General features: G+C 34.9%; 1 protein-coding gene across 1 annotated transcript; it reads right to left on the bottom strand.

Moving 5' to 3' along the window:
* Positions 1-247: 247 nt before the first annotated feature.
* Positions 248-19228, bottom strand: Orc2 (origin recognition complex subunit 2). The gene is made up of 11 exons (XM_067085687.1): positions 18930-19228; positions 16926-17048; positions 16436-16651; positions 15753-15845; positions 11188-11471; positions 9964-10175; positions 7669-7801; positions 6942-7185; positions 5636-5786; positions 3175-3257; positions 248-670 (listed from the first exon to the last, which is right to left on the bottom strand). The coding sequence occupies exons 1-11, from the start codon at positions 19024-19026 to the stop codon at positions 471-473; spliced, it is 1836 nt and encodes a 611-aa protein (XP_066941788.1). The 5' UTR covers positions 19027-19228; the 3' UTR covers positions 248-470.
* Positions 19229-19432: the final 204 nt, after the last annotated feature.

The following is a 19432-nucleotide window of genomic DNA, read 5'->3' as shown; positions in this document are numbered from 1 at the left end:
TCTACCTTCTTGAACTTCATCTGTATATTGCCTCAGTTTTTTCACTGGAGGTCTCTGTTGGTAGGAGAGTTCAGAAGTCGGTCTACACTACACCTCTTATGCCCTTTTACACCTTGGGGTGCCTAAACTTAGGCAAAGGTATATGCTTGCATAACATCGGCTTAATGTAAACCAACAGCCTTCAGACATGGGATTGCTGAGGCCTAATAGGTTTTTGTTGCTCACTACAATAAGGGTGAAAGAATAGTTTTAACATTTGATTTCTTTTAAAATAAGTATGAAAAAACATAATCAGTTATAAAAAGCAATGGTTACAAATGAAAACTTCAAAAAATGCATTGTTTAAAATATACATGACTTAAAATGACTTCTTGAATGCTAGGAGTTTGTGATTTTGTACTGCTTCAGATTTAAGAAAATGGACCACACATTAAAGCATTTGATGATTATTGGATATAAGCAAAGCATCTTTATAAGTCTTCCTGAGCCATAAAATCTTCTAATGTACTAGGATCCAATGGTATAAGGAGGTGTTCAGTACCATCATGGCCCTTCTTTGAACGAATGAGCTTATGGTCTTTAAATTCGGTGAGTTGGGCACGGAGCGTGAGGTCGGAATTCACGAGGAAAGTTTCACGGCAGCGCTGATACATGTCACTGAAAGATAAGCCTGAAAATGGGAAAGAACAGAATAATCAAATTTAGCATAGCCTGAAAATGGGAAAGAACAGAATAATCAAATTTAGCATAATAACAGACTTGAAATGTACTGTATACATAGAAACCACAGAAATTTTCATTATCTATCAACAAGTGTGCATGTGTACACACTCCTCAATATCATTCAACAGGTATATCTATCCCCGTAGGGGGTTAGTGCCACCAGTGCACTCCATGTGGTGCGATGCAGGTATTACTCAAGGGTCTTTGCAGTGTCCCTTCAGCCCCTAGCTGCAACTGCTTTCGTTCCTTTTACTGTAACTCCGTTCATATTCTCTTTCTTTCCTCTTAACAATTGAGTCATAGTGCAACTACGAGGTTTTCCTCCTGTTACACCTTTCAAACTCTTACCGTCAATTTCCGTTTCACCACTGAATGGCCTTAGTTGCCCCAGTGCTTGGCATGTGTGCCTAAAATCTATAAATCAATCCTGTACTTATACAATTTCATTTATAGGGTGAGCACATTACTTCATGGAAGTGTTAAGTTAAATACTATATGAAAAAATATACAGTATGAAGCAATGGATTATGGGGGAAAAAAATTTTTATAGTCCCTCTTAGCTTTAAATTGAAGCTCATTATGTAAAAAATGGGCAGAGCATTATCTACTAAAAAACCTTGAAAGATAAATCTCTAGATTTTTGAACTCATGGCAAGCTGAAATATGTAATGTTACTAAGCTCTTGACAAGTGTACTAAATATACACATTAAAAGTGCTTTACAAGATATTTGAGAAACAAACTACCATACAGCCTCTCATATTTACTGCCAGCTGTACATATGATGGAAAAAAGTACTGTACAAACTTTTAAAAATAGGAAAAATATAATATAACTAGGACTTTATAATTGACTGAAATCTTTATGTATGCCTTCCTTTATAATCTGACTGAAATCTTTATGTATGTCTAACTCTACTTCTGTGTACAATCAAAAACCTGTAGAATAGTTCTGTGAATTACCTGAGTATATTTCATGGGAATGAGAAAACGAATGATGCAAAATGACGAGTGCAAAGCAATTCATACAGAATTCAGGAGCTGAGGAAAAACTAAAACCTGTGAAAAATTCTGCAAACCTAATAGGTAATCCTACTTTCCAGAAAAGAAGTGAAGGATACTTGACTGTGTGCCACCTAGCAGTAGCAACCAATCTCCTTCCAGGTTCGGGAGCCTGGGAATTGTGCATATGTTCAAACTCCTGAATAAAAACAAATGGTCTGAACAAGAAATAATACCGTTTCATGATTTCATATTACTCTACTACAATAATGTCTGTTGAAAAACACCAGTGCTGCTTCCTTTTTTAAAGGATGCTTTAAAACCACTCATTATGCTGAGCTTTAAGTTACTGGTCACTGAGTAACTAAAAATGTGCAATTAAAAACTGACTGGATTTGTGGGACAAAATTTGTCCAAGAAGTAAAAATATTCAAGATTTCCACAGAAGCATACACTTCTCGAAATCCTTATCCATAACTTCAGAAAAATTTAACAAAAGAAAATGTTTACTAATGTTCTGTGATGTATTTTTCAAATGAAGAGTAGGGTTACTCTTGTTTATTTATCTGTTAAAGTTCAAACAATTCTGAAGATTTGTGTCCTTGTTAAGTACAGTACAGTACAGTATAAATATTTCCAGGATATAGGCAACAGTCAAGAATTGCTTTGGAGACAGTGAGCAAAGAACACTGAAGTCTTTTCTGTATGTACTGTACCTTGTGGTGATATCTTCAAAACAACATTAAGTTGAAGTGAATTTTTTTGTATAAACTTTGTGACAATTTCCTCTGAAACATTCTGAGTGACATCAAAATACTAACAGTGGTAAGTATAGCTATAAGAGTTACTGACTATTGTTGCGCTAAAACAGAGGCTAAGATAGTTTCATATGATTTATTGTGCTGGTGAAAGAATGATTAGAAGTATAAGATTACAAATATGATCTCATGTTATTAATATTATGATTCTGTTATTCATAGACAAACTGTTCATAAAGGTTTTTCACCAGTAATGTTGAGTCATGAGTATCTTGTAGACTTAGTTATTTAATTTGGTATTGCTAAAGTATTTGATCTAAATAGTTAATTGTAACTTTTATATATCCAATGTCATGTATCAAAATTAATTTTTATCAGTTGAGTATATTTTCCGAATTCAAATGACTTGATGATTATTTGGTTAAAATCCTACACTATAAAAAGCATAACACGACAAGAAAGACTAAACATGTTTAAAGGTCAAGGGTGCGCTAAAATGATCAGTCATCTACAGTAACTCATGAAACAATGAACTACAGAAATTACAGTGCTACAAGAATGATAAAGAAGCTGAGTCTTGTATGACAATAGGAGTCAGAGTAAGGCTAAAAACTGTCTGAAAGCAATTAAGGCAACATTAGTATACTGTAATTGATTATATTTCAAGGCAAAAAATACATTAAATGCACCTACCAACATAGTTTGAGTTGTCTTTTTGATCCAGTTGATAGCGAGCCAACATAAGAAAGATGCCTTTGGCATTGGGTGTAAGGGACCTGTAATGAAAATTATGAAATAATTTTTTGCAAGTGGAAATAATTGGTCAGAACATCTACAAATGTGAGTAGCACGATATTATGCTACCCTGTATACATCAAGGGCATAGTCAATCTTCTGAATGAAATGTTCTCTTGAGAATTACAAAACTGTTACTTGAAATAATCACTTGGTGATTATCTCCCAAATAAGACATAGCATTATTGGCTCCTATCTTATTGTTTTTGGACTGGACTCTGTGTTTCTATTTTCTTCTTATTTTATACATACTTTTACAGATAATTACTCTTAGCTTATGATAACTCTTGCTATCATCTTTAAGAGCTTTCATAAGCTAAAAACAGAATCATGTAAGTTATGTGTAAAAATGTGATTATAACAACAGGAAAACAGAAACAAATTTCATTTAGTAGGTCATTTCTCTAGTATTCATGGTAACATGAATGTTGTCATCTTTTTATCATTATTAAAATTGTTAACAAATGGTTTAATCAGACCACAAAGTTAATATTCTTAACTCTTATACAGCTGGTCAAAAGGGTTTGTTCTTTGTGATCACCATTACCTCCAATATTGCCTGGCACAAAGGGCCTCTGTGATATTCTGCCAATCACATCCTTTTTGTGCTTCATCTTCCACAGAGCTCCACTTATACCCAGCCTCCCTTCTCATAGTTCTCATCCATGTAACTCTGGGTTTTCCAACTCTTATGGTGCCTACAGGAGCACAAGTATATCTATCATGTACTATTCCCTCTGGGGTTGTGCAAAGAACCTATCCAAACCATCTCCATCTCCTTTTCCTCGTTGTCATCTACTCATGGAACTTCTGTGATTTCCCTTCTGGTATCTTTTCTAACTATCCTGCCATCTTAAAGTTTTATTCTCAAATCAAAAAATCTTCTAGATATATTTGCACAGTAATTTCATGACAAATGTTTGTATAGCAATACATGCCATACTAGGCTTTCATTTAGCCTTGCTTCTGTATGGAATTTCAGTCTATTTGATTTCCAAATTTCATTCAGCCTGTCCATTGTCTGATTTGCCTTTTTTAGTCTTACTCTAAAGTCCATCTCATTAGAACCTATTATGGATATCATTGTTCCTATATATTTGAAAAATTCAACTTCATTAACCTGTTCTTCATCTAAAGTATTTTGTCCATTTGTGAATACTCTGTCCTAATTACGTGTTGTTCTTACATGTCTTCTATTAAACAAGCTTTGTTCCTCCTGTAGTGTTTACTAATCAAAACAGCACCATCTACATATTTGAAATACTATGCATCTACCATAAATTCAGTCTCAACTTCTCTCCTATCTCTGACCATTTTTTCATTATAAAATTTATGAGAAAAGCAACTAACAAAGGTGAAATAACATTCACTTACAGCACCCCAATATTTACTGCAAATTCACTTGACAAGACCCCATTAACTTGGCATGTACTTAATTCATGGCTAATTTAAATTACCTTTACATACTTAACAGGAATGCTGTTGTAATGCAAGACCTTCCACAACATTGGCCAGCGGATGCTTTCCAATTCCTTCTTGTAATTAACAAAAGCCATCACGACATTTTTAAATTCCATATATAGCAGTACAAGATAGTACGTCTTATCACAAATAATCAACCTGTGAAACTCCTGCCTCCTCTAAAACCAGCTTGTCACTTCTTTCTCTCCAGTCTATTGAGAGTAAGCATACCAAATATTTTCATTACTACTGATTACATTATATTTGGTCTAATTTAACACGTTACACCCCTTACAAATTTTAATATCTGGGAAAACTGATAATGAGGAGGATTCTGACAAAATTTCTTCCAAGGATTTGTTTCAGATACTTGGTATACACTGTTGGTTGAAAGTTGGACAATCACTACTGATAAGTTTTACTGAAAGCATTTTTCTGCATTCCTTGCATTCATGGATTGAGTTGTGTGGCTTATTCATAAAAACCCCATGCATCAGACATATGTGATACTACTTTAATGCGTGTTTTTAGAAAGAGCACCACACACTTACGGTTGATTTTAATTTTCAAATTCATTATTCCACAATGCCTGCTATTAATTAAAGATGATAAGTTTTAGCAATAATAGCAAATCATCAACAGGAACAGAAATATTTGATCTAGTCATGCCTAAAACAGCTTTTCCTGCTTTATCACCATCTACACCAAGAAGAACAAAATAACAGCTCTTTTCCAGCAGCTGAAAATAATTTAGCACCACTGTACCCATAAAACAAGTGAGTAACCTACTTCATGAACAACTTTCATTTTCAGAGAAGTGTACATTTTACATATAAAATTAAGGACATCTAAGAAAAAACACAAGAAAGAATACTGAAAAATTTAAAATATTACTTACTTGAAGACATGAACAAGAGAAGAGAGTGCCAATGCACCAGATTGTTGAACAAGCAACGAATTTTCATATGATGTTTCTTCAGAATATGGGGAAAGAGTTGTGGCATCAAACCACAGAGCATTGTAGCAGCTCATCTTTCCACTGTCAAATACTGAAAAATTGAAAACTTACTTAAGCCTAATCAAAATATATGGCATTTTACAAGACATTGTAATAGTATAAAGTACAAAATTTCCTTTAAGGTTTAATTTTTCAGCTCTAAAATTACAGTACTATTCACCAACCAGCAAATAATCAGGATTACTGTATTTTCCTTTCCCCACAATTTAATGATAAAAAATGTCCAACAAATGTGATTACTAGAAATCTACCCTACAATGACACACATTATCACTGGCATTATCAAACTTTCTGAAAGGCAATTATTCAGGATGTTATAGTGTGACATAAAAAAAATTAAATTCTAGGGAAGGAGAAGACATTCCCATTTATTAAAGAATACACTACTTCAGGTGACAAGCTTACATAAGAAACAGTAGAGCAATGAACAAAATCATGAATGCATGATGACCTAGGTTTAGGTCTAAATTATTATTATCAATAAATAATTTAATCAAACCACTGAGTTAAGATTCTTAACTCTCACTGGGCTGGCCTGATGAGCTTGTTCACAATGGTCATATCAGATCTTATTTAATGTGGTCTTTTTTGAATGAAGAACAACACAATACAGTATTATCCTGGTTTGTTACAGACATTCATTCTCCTAATACGATGTTTTACTGACAAAAAATTCACCAATTCAAGCTTAAACCTGTAGAAGATGCAAGCAGCATGCATGTCATTTATACTATTACACTCTTTTTAATTGCCTGATATAAACAGGTATGAAAATAAAAAGAAAAGTTGTCTTTCTTTCAAAATTCATTATTCACTCTCCAGTTTGTTAAAAAATCTGTAAATACAGTAATCTAATTAATACCTATGGCTACCTAAAAATTAACCTAAATTTCACTTAAGAGGGAGCCAACAGTGTAACAATCTTAAAACAAACTTCTCTCCCACCCATATGCTCAATATCTCGGAACTGCTTGATCTAATTTACACCTTTCACTTGAAAGCAAATCTTTCCGACCAGCCCCATGACAGTCAAGAAATATGCTGAGTGTCTACCAGAACTACTTCGTAATAATAAGTACAGTACAGACCATAAAATCTACAAGACCAAAAAAATCTTTCAGAACAAAAAATCCTTAAGACCAGAATATCTTTAAATACAGAAACCAAAGTAAAAAGTCAATCTTACTTAGAGGTGCATTAATATGGTCAATTGAAGCGATGAGATGGACCCGAGACAAAGAAGCAAGACTGGCAAAAGTAGTTTGCACCTTGTCTGACCTTAGCATTGGTCCATCCAAATTATGAACGACAATAAATAAGGGTTCTGCATCTGGTGACTCATACACATTCTTGATAAATTCTAGCTGATCATGGAAACTGTGAAAACTTCCAGTATGGTCTAAAATATCTTCGGTTATTGTGTTTAGTATCTGGAAAAGACAATATAAAAACAATTGGAATTTATAGATAACTTCACCCACCTTGGATTAAAAATACGGAATACAATCATTATACAGATACTGTATTTGTGATAATTACGGTAAATAGCTGGGACACTCAAGGCTATAATTTATGTAATACGTTAATTTTTCAATAACTGACATTCAGTAGTTAAACATGTAATTCCACTTTTTATCATGGGTATCTGACCACTAACGTGCACATTTAACAACTCTTAATATACTGCTGGAGTATGGGCAAGGTAAAAGGGAAGGATGTGCGCTGTTAGGTTACCTTCTTAAATTTGAAAAGTTATCCAAAATCATTACAGTAATACTTCCATTCTAAAATCATATATTTTAATGACAGCATAGCATTTTTAGGTGGTGTATCAATATAACTGCCAAGGTCTATGAGAATTAAAAGTTTAATTTTCATTCCCTAAAAATGGGAAAAAGTTAGAAAGTACTTACACTTTTTAAAGTTAGTGAGGGGAAGAAGCCATTAATAACTATGTTATCAAAGTCACTTAAATACTGTTCCTGGAACTGACTGATCAAGAGTTTTTTGCTCCCAAGACCGTACAAAAAAATGCTGAAATTTTCACTGAAGGCAAAAACACAACAGATTAACTCGATGTTAGGAATAAGATTTTAGTTGTAGAATATGATTCTACTGGCACGATGGAAACAAAAACTATGAACAAAGAGACGAAAGAGACATGAAAAATAAGCTATAGTCCATGTCTTGACAACATATAAACCTTAATAGTATTGTTTTAAAGTTTGGTAATAAGCTTAATTAAATAAACAGTAAAAACACAATATATCAATTAATGAAGCCCACTACACTATGTTATCGGAAAAACATACAAGTATCAAAACTGACAGGTAGAGACTGAACTTTTCATTCCAGATTTGAAGACCTGCATTTTCATTTTTCCATGGGTTAAGTTTTGTATTCAGTCATTTACGAAAAATAATAAAGAACAGCATAAAAAATGGACAAGTATTTTAAAGAATATTCTTAACACTTTTATTTTCTAACATATTTACATTTCACCATTCTTAAACCATCTTTTGCATGTCATCATTATAAAAAAAATTCATAAGAAAAACATGAAAATTCCATTTAATAATGATAATTTCTGATTATAGAATACAATGAGCCCTCAATTTATGATCTATTAAGTGTGTGATTGAATATGTCAAATTTCAAAGTTAACTGTATTTTTCCTATGTATACAAAGTATACTCTTTTAAGTACGTATTCCTTACTTTAAGCTGAAAAAGGTCATTGAAGCTTGGTAAACAGGTGGTTAATTGTTGGTAAGCAGGTGAGTCGACCTTGTCAACATCAGGAACTACATGGCGTGGCTAAGGTAGGATTATGGTAAAATGGTCTGGTTTGTGTACCAAGGTAAAATACAAATTACTTTTAAAAGTTGATGTTCATGCCTTCTAAAATACAAACCATTGCCTTTTATGTATGAGACTCATTCCTTAAGTGCAAGGATAATCTCACTACAGACTGGCAATTTGCCCTGGTTTCGAGGAAGCCTATGCCTTCCTATATCCCTCAAAGGAGGTGTGGCTATCCATAAAGGCTTGGATGCAGCACCCTTTGGTGCCCCAGTCTTGAAGGAACAGCATGGGGGATCAAGATGTCTTGATTGTTGAAATGCCTCTTCTCCATTGCCATATCAAATATACTCTTCAAAAAGAGTAATGAGGAGCCCACTCAAAGTCCTTCAACACTTCTTGTGAAAGGGCTTCCCAGAGGAAGAAGATATGCACCTCTGTTACTTCATTTTACTCATACAATGAGCCAAAATCTCTCACATGCAGCATGACCACCAAAAGAGGATCAACTTCATTGAGCTCCGTGGTGGGAAAAGCAACAGGGTAAGTTGTCAAGAAATGCCATAAAAGGAATACCAAGGGATGGCAATATCTTTAGGTACACCAATGACTTATCCATACCTTGAGTACCCAACAAGGAAGGAGCAGGAGGTGACAAAGCTATGAGCATACACCAAGGCCTCACCTCAGGAGACCTTGGCAAGTGTGCACAAATCATCACTCTCAGAAAACACACGCTGACCTACCACCTCTGTGTGAATACCCCTCTCCCACTAAGCCAAAGGAGAATAAGCAGAAGCCAGGAAGAGGAAGGAAGTCAGTCTGGAAGCAAGGATCAAAACAGGTTCAAAGGTGTCACTGGCAGAGTATATGCAGCCCCTCCCCCATAAAGGTACTGGTGAATGTCTTTTCACCTTCCTCAGCTTCTTGCAGAACCTTTCCCACCGAAAGGAAGACCAGCAAGCACACTCTTAACAAGGAGAATTAGGACTGCAGGTCTACCCTAGAACAAATAAAAACAGTGGGGATCCAGACAAAAAGAACATACAGTAGTCATATCCACCTATGGCTTTCACACCTCCGTTGCTCACTTTTCTTACTTATATCCATGAAGAAACAGACACAAACCATTTATACAACAAAAAGAGAAAATTTAATTCCATTCAACAATCAGTCAGAGCACACATCTGTACCCAAAGATGGCCAAAGAGACAGTGCTGGCTCACAGCAGGTGAGTGGGGTTCCTCCCCCTTACTCATCTACCTACCACCTATTAACCATTTTAACTTGCTTCAATAACTGTTTCCAACTGGCACTCCTACATAAAATACAATTATTTCCACATGGACAAAAAAGGATTAGCAAGGAACTGATAAAGAAGTTTATCGTAAAAAAGTAGATTTTTACCAAAGGGAAATCATCCATTGAGAAAACATCTGAACATGACTCTCCACCAAGTTTTTCCGCTCCACTGGATGTGAAGCCGTCACATCACTAAGAAGCATTTGTAGTGCCTCTGGAGATAATCTAGGAGTCTGAAGGTGATTAAGCGTATGGTCTGAAGTCGCAATTTTTTTTGCATCACTTTGATGTGAAAAATAATCTTCAGCCTTAGCAACCTGAAATATTCAGAGATCATGAGTTGAAAATCAAATGTATTCGCCTCTTTACACTCGCAACAAATTTCGTAGCTATATAAACTGAAATAATAAAACTTCCTTTAAAGTTTGGAACTAACACTATGAACACAAACTTTTATGACTTATTCTCCAATCTCACTTGAAAACTATAATTAATGTACATTCACAACACCTGGAACCTGCAAGAAAATGTATCTGGATCAATTCAAGCTTTCAGGACACATAAGTAAACACTGAAGTGAAAGTTACACATATCCAAATCAAACAACATTGCCACTATGACACAGTTTCGTTTTCAGTAATTCCTAACATAACTTTGACCTGGTGATTGAAAAGTTTAACATTCAGGTTTAACTTATTATTATCAATTTATTCTTGCTCTCAATTTTGCTGTGATTTGCCCTCAAGTCTACTAAGAAAAAAAATTACCCATACCATATACACACTGCATCTCTCTTCAACACTTACAATAATTCATGCTACATAATTCAAACAGTATATCACATGAAGCCTGACATACAATACTGAACTCTACTTTACACATTAAGTATAGGAACATTCTTCCCACTTTAGTTTCCCTCAATAATATATCATACTTAATAATACAATATTATTAACAATGATATGTTTAATATTCATTACTTCTGATTTTAAATCTAGTCTCACAAAGTGCAGAAGAGTACAGCTGTAGATAAAAGTGATGTCTATAATGACAGTAATCTTTTTCATGTTCATCTGCATTACATAAAAGAACAAAATTCTCCAGTGTTTACAAGTCAAACTATAAATACAGGAATTTATAAACACTTACAGAAAGGGCTAAGGATTTTAAGAAAATCTCAAACACTTTGGTCACCACCAGCAAGTGATTCAAGTTAAAGTGAGTAAACTATGTAACAAAATTTACTGAAAGGTTTGCAAAGCGTAGTGCCCATTCAATTAAAAGTTTTAAATTCTATCTCAGCAGCTTACTAAAAGACAACCACCTCACCATTTCAACATCTTTCACTTTTCTTCCTCGGCCCACCCTGGATGGAGTTCGTACCGGAGTTCCAGAGGGTACGGAAACACCAGGTCGTCTGGATGGGGTCATTGACAAACCTCTGTCATTTCTTAGAGGGATTCTCTTTGGAGTTCTTCCTGATGCCCATGTATCATCATTTTCTTTATCCTGGTCAGAATCTTCACTTTCACTATCTTTATAATCGCTATCATTTTCACTAACCTCCTCTTCTGATGAGGAACTTTCTTCCTTATACACTATTTTCTTTATATCTGTGTACAGAAAAATCATAAGAATAAAAATGCAGACATAAAACAAATTAATACATCTAATAATAAAGACCTTATGAAACATAATCTACCATATTGCAACTTCTAGATAATCTGCATTTTTCCTATACAGTATATATAAACATGAAGTCATTCATCGTATATGTATATACCTTTGGCAAAAGTTTGTCTGATCACTGAAACTTGGTAACAAGACAGTTAACTAACAGCAAGCAAGGGAGGTTGTGGACCCAGTTCCTGATTCCAACTTTCCCTCAGAAAAACAAATGTGGAATTGGTTAGAGATGGAATTATGATAAGACTTCAGATTTGTTTACCTGGAAAAATGCAAATTTTCCTGAATTTGCTACTTGTTCCTTTGAGGATACAAATCTGTTCTTTCTACCCAGAAATGCAGCTTCCAGTCCACATGTAATTAGGGAAAATATGACATGTAACCACCTGTACAGCTTGGTTACTGTGCTGTTAAGGCTAAAAGGGCTATGCCAGAATTTGGCTTTTTTTTTAGCCTTGGTCTGAAAAATTTAGAATCAAGGTTTCCCATGTACAGCTGGAATATCAGCTCAGAAGGTAGCAGGATTATGCAATCAAACCAAAGATAATTATCTTCTATCATTCCCCCAACCTCCTTGTAAAATGGGGATGGAGGGAGTCACACCTACCAAATCCTGAAAAAGGTCAAATAAGATGCTCAGAGGAACACAGGGAGCATTGGATGATCTAAAGCAGGTGACTACGGCCACTTCAGACTCCACTGAGAAGATTGCAAATGCAATTGCCCATGAAGGACAAGCTCCTCCAGGGATGATGTGAGAGAGAATGACCTAACAAAGCCAAGGTGGTTGTTTCTGTCAAGATGGGAACAACTGAAACCTCCTGAGCTATGTGATTCAAGTCTGCAGAAAAGACTCCTGCTGCTACCACATCAATTGGCATGCCAAGGTAGTTTGTCTGCTGCTTTTCTCACTTTATCATGATCCCTAGATTGTAAAGAAATGAGAGCTCTTGGCTCTGATCCCTGGGATGCTGGGCCACATCAGTGATGATCTTCCTTCTGCACCTTCAGAAAGGTATGAGCAGACAGGAAGAGTCAAGGAAGGCCCTCCCCCAACAAGACTGTGTGCTACCAGCCAAAGGCAAGCTCAGGCACTGGTTGTGAGCACATCTGTGAAACGATCCATCTATTCCACCCAGAACAATTGCAGTGATCATCATCACTCTCAAATGAAAGCAACAACTGGGTGATGACTTCTTACCCTTCATGTGGTGGGCTGCCTTCTAGTCCTTCTTCCTGCATTTCCAGCAATCCATGAATAGGAAGGGCAAAGAAGGTTAGAAGGAGGACAACAAAGAAGAAGAGAAGGGCAAAGACAGCCAGCACGTCAACCTATTATGACTACAGGCCTCTCCAACCTCTCACTGGGCCACAAAGGACAGACTCAAGTCAGGCATCAGCAATGGAGGTGTCAGCCATAGAGTCCACTGCTAAAGCAGAAGCATCCACTGAAAATGAGGCACATACTGAGCTTTTGCTGTAACCAAGCAATCCAGGAAAGTAACAAGGAACAGATTCTCCACTGATCCAAGAGAAGGCCAGAGCACTTTCAGCAACTTAACCTCACTGGAGTGTCTCTAAGGTCATTGGTACAAAAGCAGGAGAGGAAGGAACAGAAGAAAGGCCATTGGAAGTAGCAAGAACAGCCATCACACTGTCTAACATCCCATCCCAGGGCAATCCAGATCAGTCACCATCCAGTTCGAGTGTGCTCTACCTGGGCTAAGCAAGAGGGGAACAGACAGGCACTGTTACAGCAGCATAAGCATGGGGTCACAGCAGGACAGCAGGAAACTGTTGTTGATGGTTGGTCATGGAAAACAGAGGTCTGTTTCCCATGGAAGACAATGCTGACAACTTCTTGGACTTTTTCCACTTCAACAAGTACTTCTTCCACTGGGCAGGTAACCCAGACAGACACTTAAAGTAGTTCACAGATGGCATGCACTCCTGAACACTTCAAAAAGAACAAATAAAATTCTCACAGGTGAAGAATCAGGCAACATCATTAAAACCACAATCAAACATATAATCACATACAAAGCCAGACATCAAAAAAGAGGCAGTAAAAGGAAAGTCTAAGTGCTTAAATAACAACAGCCATGATATAAGTCATGCAGAATAGAAGATATCTGTATAGTAATGACACAGAAGAAAATGGCATCAAAAGTTGAGTGAGTGAGTGGGTCTGCCACCCCTCTCACTCACTTGCCACTAGCTAGTTACCGTGTTAGCAAGCTTCAACAACTGGACCAGCTTTTGCTCACAGTATATCCATATAGAAGACAAAGGTCTGTATCACTGTAGGAACAAATCTACTATCTTTATAATGTAACTGTGCCTTAGTTGACCTCCCTCAATGAAGAGTACAATGCTATTAAATTAAATAGGGGTCTCCATTCAATTCATAAGCTCTATAGCATGACAACACAGTATCCCTTTAAAAATATAAGTTCTCAATACATCATCAAGAATATATCTGTCCAGGATACCTGATCATCATTTATTTTTCTTAAATCAACTGTGCCTAATGGCATATAGACTGCTCTTAAATAAGGTGGGGGAGAGGGAAAGTAAAAAAAAAAAAAGGCTTTTGTTCTTACACTCTATGGTATGACTTCCTGTTGACTCATTACACAGACTACAGTATATGCATCCTACCAGGGACAACACCATAATGTACTATCACTATCATTAATACAGAATTATTATTATTATTATTATTATTATTATTATTATTATTATTATTATTATTATTATTATTATTATTATTATTACTATTATTATTATTATTATTATTATTATTATTATTATCTACTTCTGAATGATAACATGTAACAATCATATTCATACAAAAGTGAAGTCACAAGATCATATAAATCATAGTGCAGGAGAAAAATCCAAGTTTTAACTAACATACATGCAAATAAGCATCAGCTAACATGAATACATGCAGTTTTATTAATAAAATGAAGTGAGAATATTAATATCATGTATTATCATCCTTCAGCTGTCGTTGCTTTAAGTGATATCAAGTGCTTTTCAACAATGCAAAATTTATCAAGGAACACAACTTAGAAGTTTTCAAATGACAAAGTATTCAGCTGAAAACTAATAAAAATCATACTTTGATTATTCAAACTCTAAGCTTTGTTTATCATGCCACAAATATTTCATTCTAATCATATAAAATTTACAATTAGTATTAGGCATAATTTTTAACTGAATAATCAATATTATGTGGGCTAAAGGCAAATTTCATTTCCAGTAACTTATACAGTACAACAATGCTCATACACACCACTTCAGCATATATTTTGATTCCCAATGAGGGAAAAGTATGCCAAAAATTATTCCTGCTACCATATTTCTACTGAATGCAAATTTTTTATACTTAAACATTATGAAGACTTCATTGAATTTTATATTAAATGAACCACGACCAACAGCTCTTGACATGGGAAAACCTACTTTTTCTGGCTGCTGTGAGTCCTCAAAGGAGTTATCCTTTTGGTCCCACTGGGACTCCACAGGACACATCAACTATCATCAAGAATTCTCTCATAGCCAGTCATGGTCAGAATAGTGCCACTGTTGGTCAATGATGGAATTTAAAGGGACTCAATGCAGGAAGGCTCTTTATCCTGCCTACAGCAGCTACCCAGAAGATCATGATGTCAGAGACATTCTTCAACTATTTTTCCATTGGCTATTTCCTCAAAATAGATTTCATTTGGAGTTTCAAATGATAAATACGATTATGATATGTGAGGTCACACCCACGTTTTATGTTTATTTTATGATGACCAAAACATTATTTTGTTACTTATGTATTAAAGCTAGATTACTGAAAACAAATTTGGGACACATCTCAAAAGTATGGCTTGTGTATTAAATTTGCTACAAAAAATCTATGAAAAAGCCTAAAAAGTTTGTCCCTAGAACTGTATATACAGGTTAAAAGCTCATATACAGAACTATGTATTTACTGAAAGTTCACACTAAAATTTGGTTGCCTTAATTGTCATACATTCTATATGCCAAAATATTGTATGTATAGTTTGCTCTATAGGATTATCCATGCACAATTTTGTATTCTTTTAGAGATTACCAAACACCATTCCCTGTGCAAATTAAACTTATCAAAACTAAGTTTCAGTAATTTGACTGCTGTTAATCAGTGAATTCAACAGTAATGGGATACCTACGTTGTTTGACTCGTTTTCTGAAGCTGTAAGGTGTCTTGGGATCTTCTACAAGATTAGACAAACTCCTTCTGCTCTTTGGAGTTCGTAATATGCCTGAAAGTTAAGTAATATAAATATGAGTATGCCCTTGACTGAACTTTGAACAAATAAGATAAAAATTTTATTTTAAATGACCTACCAGATTCAACCTAAAAAACCTGTCACACCTGATTTTACATATATTATATCTAACTTGAAACTGTTCTTTAGACAAACCTCTTCCAAATTGAAAACAAGTATATCCATTATTTTGTGGCATTAAATGGAAAAGTGCCAGCAATGAAAAATAACATATGCCATGCTTCTAAAAGGTTAATTTAATGGAGCAGACATTTTGCCTGTTTTCACTATAAAAGAAAACCATCTAAACCAAAGTTTGTATTCCAGAAACTTCCAAATGGTAAAAGAATTAACCTTGGAGATATAATTAGGACAAATGTAGCATCTCTTAATGTCAAGCATTAAAAAACTTGCTGTCCATCTGATTATAGAATTTAAACAGAAAAATTACGAGGCCTCCTGTTGGGATTATAGAAGGCCATGAGAGTAATACAGTACAAGAACTCTGATATTCATCATTAAACACATGAATAACAAACAACTAAATAAAGAATAACTGAGTAGATAAATCTATATACATTTACCTTTTGCAACAGATGCTGGTGTCTTGGGGGTTTTAGGTGTCCTTGAGCCTACCAATTGGTGAATTGTGGGAGTCTTAGGAGTCCTTGGTGTTGATGGAGACATGTGAACTTTCTTGGCAGAGTCAGCCTTTTCAAACATACTCAATCGTTTTTTAGGTGTGTTGAAATAGTAAATACTGCTTCCTGATGGTGTACTTTTTGCTTCTTCAAGCAATTCTGGAAAATTTTTGGTTAATTATAAATTTTCATAAGGAACCATTTAATATAGCGCAAAGTGTTATAAAAAAAGACAACACTAAAAACACTCTATGAACAATCTCAGTTGGCTTACAAAAATAGAAAGTGAAATATTACCAAGTACTTAATGAAGGTTCTTATTTTCATTTGACAATATTATTCAAGAGATGGAGAGAAAAAATATCTTAGTTTATGCAAATTACATTAAAAATTTTCTGCAATTATCACACATGACATAAAAAAGACAACATACCAGTTGGTTTGAGGAGAACATCTTCTTCGGTACAATCTTCCTCTAGTGGTGGCAATCCATTCAGTTTTCCCTGGGCCAAAATTCCAGCATCTTTATTTCGATGAAGCTCCCCCAGAGGTTTAACTTCACACACAAGCACAAACGAAAAAAAATCAGATCTGAGCTTACTGATAAAATTGCACTAGCCTGCATAATATCTACAGCAACTTATGGAGGTAGTGGAATTAAATACCATCCTAGGTATACATACTAGAACCTTTTATGCAGGAGTATTTCTCAGTGTGAAACTACCTTGTTCATTGAAACTTAGTAATAAAGTACATATAATTAATTGGTGGGAAGTGGATGCATCAACAAGTACTTTTTCATTTGTAATTCAAGACTACATGGGGTGGCTGAGTTGGAATTATGATAAAAGATTCGTTTGAATACCTGGGAAAAACATAAATCACACTAAAAATTTGTGATTTCGTCCTAAGGAATACAAACTATCCCCCTTACTGTAGGAGACACACTCCCTAGGTGGAAGAATTCTCTCTCAACTAACCTGCAGGCGGAATCTCCACCCTGAAATTTCTACCAAATTTACTAATATTACATAGGTTAATCAATACAGAACCCAAATTAACAATGAACAAATTCCCAGCCTTATTAAGCTTCAATGACTACCTATTTGGCAGTACCTGGTTGTTTCAGGGAATATACTTGTCAGAAAGCCCTTTAATTATCCAATATGATTTCCCAATTCATGTAAATTACCATCGAAAATATCCAACATGAAAAGTTAAATAGTGCACTAATGTTTGATATTTTATACTTTTAAATATTGATTATTTGCATAAAAATTTTTACATTCTAGCTTGTATATATAGAATGATCAATAACTGCTCAAAATTCTATCATTATTAGCAGCTGTTATTCAATTAGCATCATCCTGAGTTATACTTAACACTTTTATTTGCACTAAAGGATAAGTTTCAATACTGCCATTATTTCCTGGCAAGTCACAAACAGACTACTCATTCAAACTGTACCTCTGAAATATGTTCTGCTTTCACTTGCTAAGAAAATAATGAACTGTAATATTCAACCATTCTCAAGAAAAATTTATTTCTAGCAAATAAATATAAGTAATAAATAAATACAAGAAGATGAACACACATGATCTTATACTTATGCATCACAGAAAAACTGTGAAAAACAGTTGAACTATTTCATTACTTTTTAAAGTAAAGTTCTTAACCATTTTCCACCACTTTTGTTTTGTATGGAAACACTCCATTTGTAACTCCACCTTTGTTCATTTCTAATAATGTAGTATAAGGCTTGTCACTCTAATCAGATGCTATTTATTTTCTATTTATTAATCCAACAATTTTAATAAATTCAGTGGCATGGCAATTCTTCTCTTTTTACAAAGAAATAGTTTCCTATGCTGAAGTAATCCTGACATAAGAACAAGGTGAAAATATCATAGTTTTGATATTTGCAAATTCATAAGTAGAGCATTGTTATAATTATTTTTGGATATGGAAATATTTTATATCATGGTATGAATGTTTATTACTAAATATTGACAAACTACTTTATCTCATGTTAGACTAGGCTATGTGGATTGTTTTTATATAGCCTACAAGCTCTCTTAAACTTCTTCTCCACAACCCCCGGGAAGTCACAGTGTAGCCTACCCTGGAACACCTACAATGCCTGTTACGTTGCAACAAGAATTAAATACTAAAAATATAACTATATGACAATATCCAATAAAAACACAGGTTTAAGTTAAAAACCTATTAGGCCTACAGAACTACGCAACAGAAGCATAAAGGTATCATAAAAAGCCTGCAAAAAAAATGGACGGTAATAAGCTAATGAAACCGGCAAACATATTAAAAAACATTTTTAAACACAAGGCAACCCATCTATTCAATGAGTTGTTAACAAAAAGGAAGGAAGGATGACGAAACAAAACACCGGTAGCCATAACCAAGGCCTATAACTTACCTTCCCCATCATCTACGCCATTCCTTATTTTAGTAACTTGATTATCATCTACAAATGTCACTGCAATACTGTGGCGCTCACTTCTTCTCGGCGCCATTATCACAGAATAAATTGTACTAGATTATAGTCCTACTAAGTTCCAACTAAAATGCGGGATGTTAAAGGGATGATCAGCTGTTCGTTTGTTTACGTTTTTCATTTCCCGCGCAAAGAAACACTATTTCTTTTGGAGGGAAACATCTTCTACGCTGCAGGATTATGGGTCGGCGCTCAGTCAGTGGAGTTTATTGGACGAAGGGAGCGTGAACAATGGTTCTACCTTTCAGATTATGTGAATTTCAAAAGTAAAGTCTCTCTCTCTCTCTCTCTCTCTCTCTCTCTCTCTCTCTCTCTCTCTCTCTCTCTCTCTCTCTCTCTCTCTCTCTCTTGAAATTAAAGTAACTTTTCTTATTGATTGCGTATAGAAATTTGTTAGTGAAAATAAAGCATTCATACTAATCCGT

Source organism: Macrobrachium rosenbergii, chromosome 42 (assembly GCF_040412425.1).
Source record: "Macrobrachium rosenbergii isolate ZJJX-2024 chromosome 42, ASM4041242v1, whole genome shotgun sequence".
Classification (NCBI taxonomy): domain Eukaryota; kingdom Metazoa; phylum Arthropoda; class Malacostraca; order Decapoda; family Palaemonidae; genus Macrobrachium; species Macrobrachium rosenbergii.
Note: the sequence above shows the minus strand (reverse complement) of the source record. Positions and strands in the feature narration are given on the sequence as shown.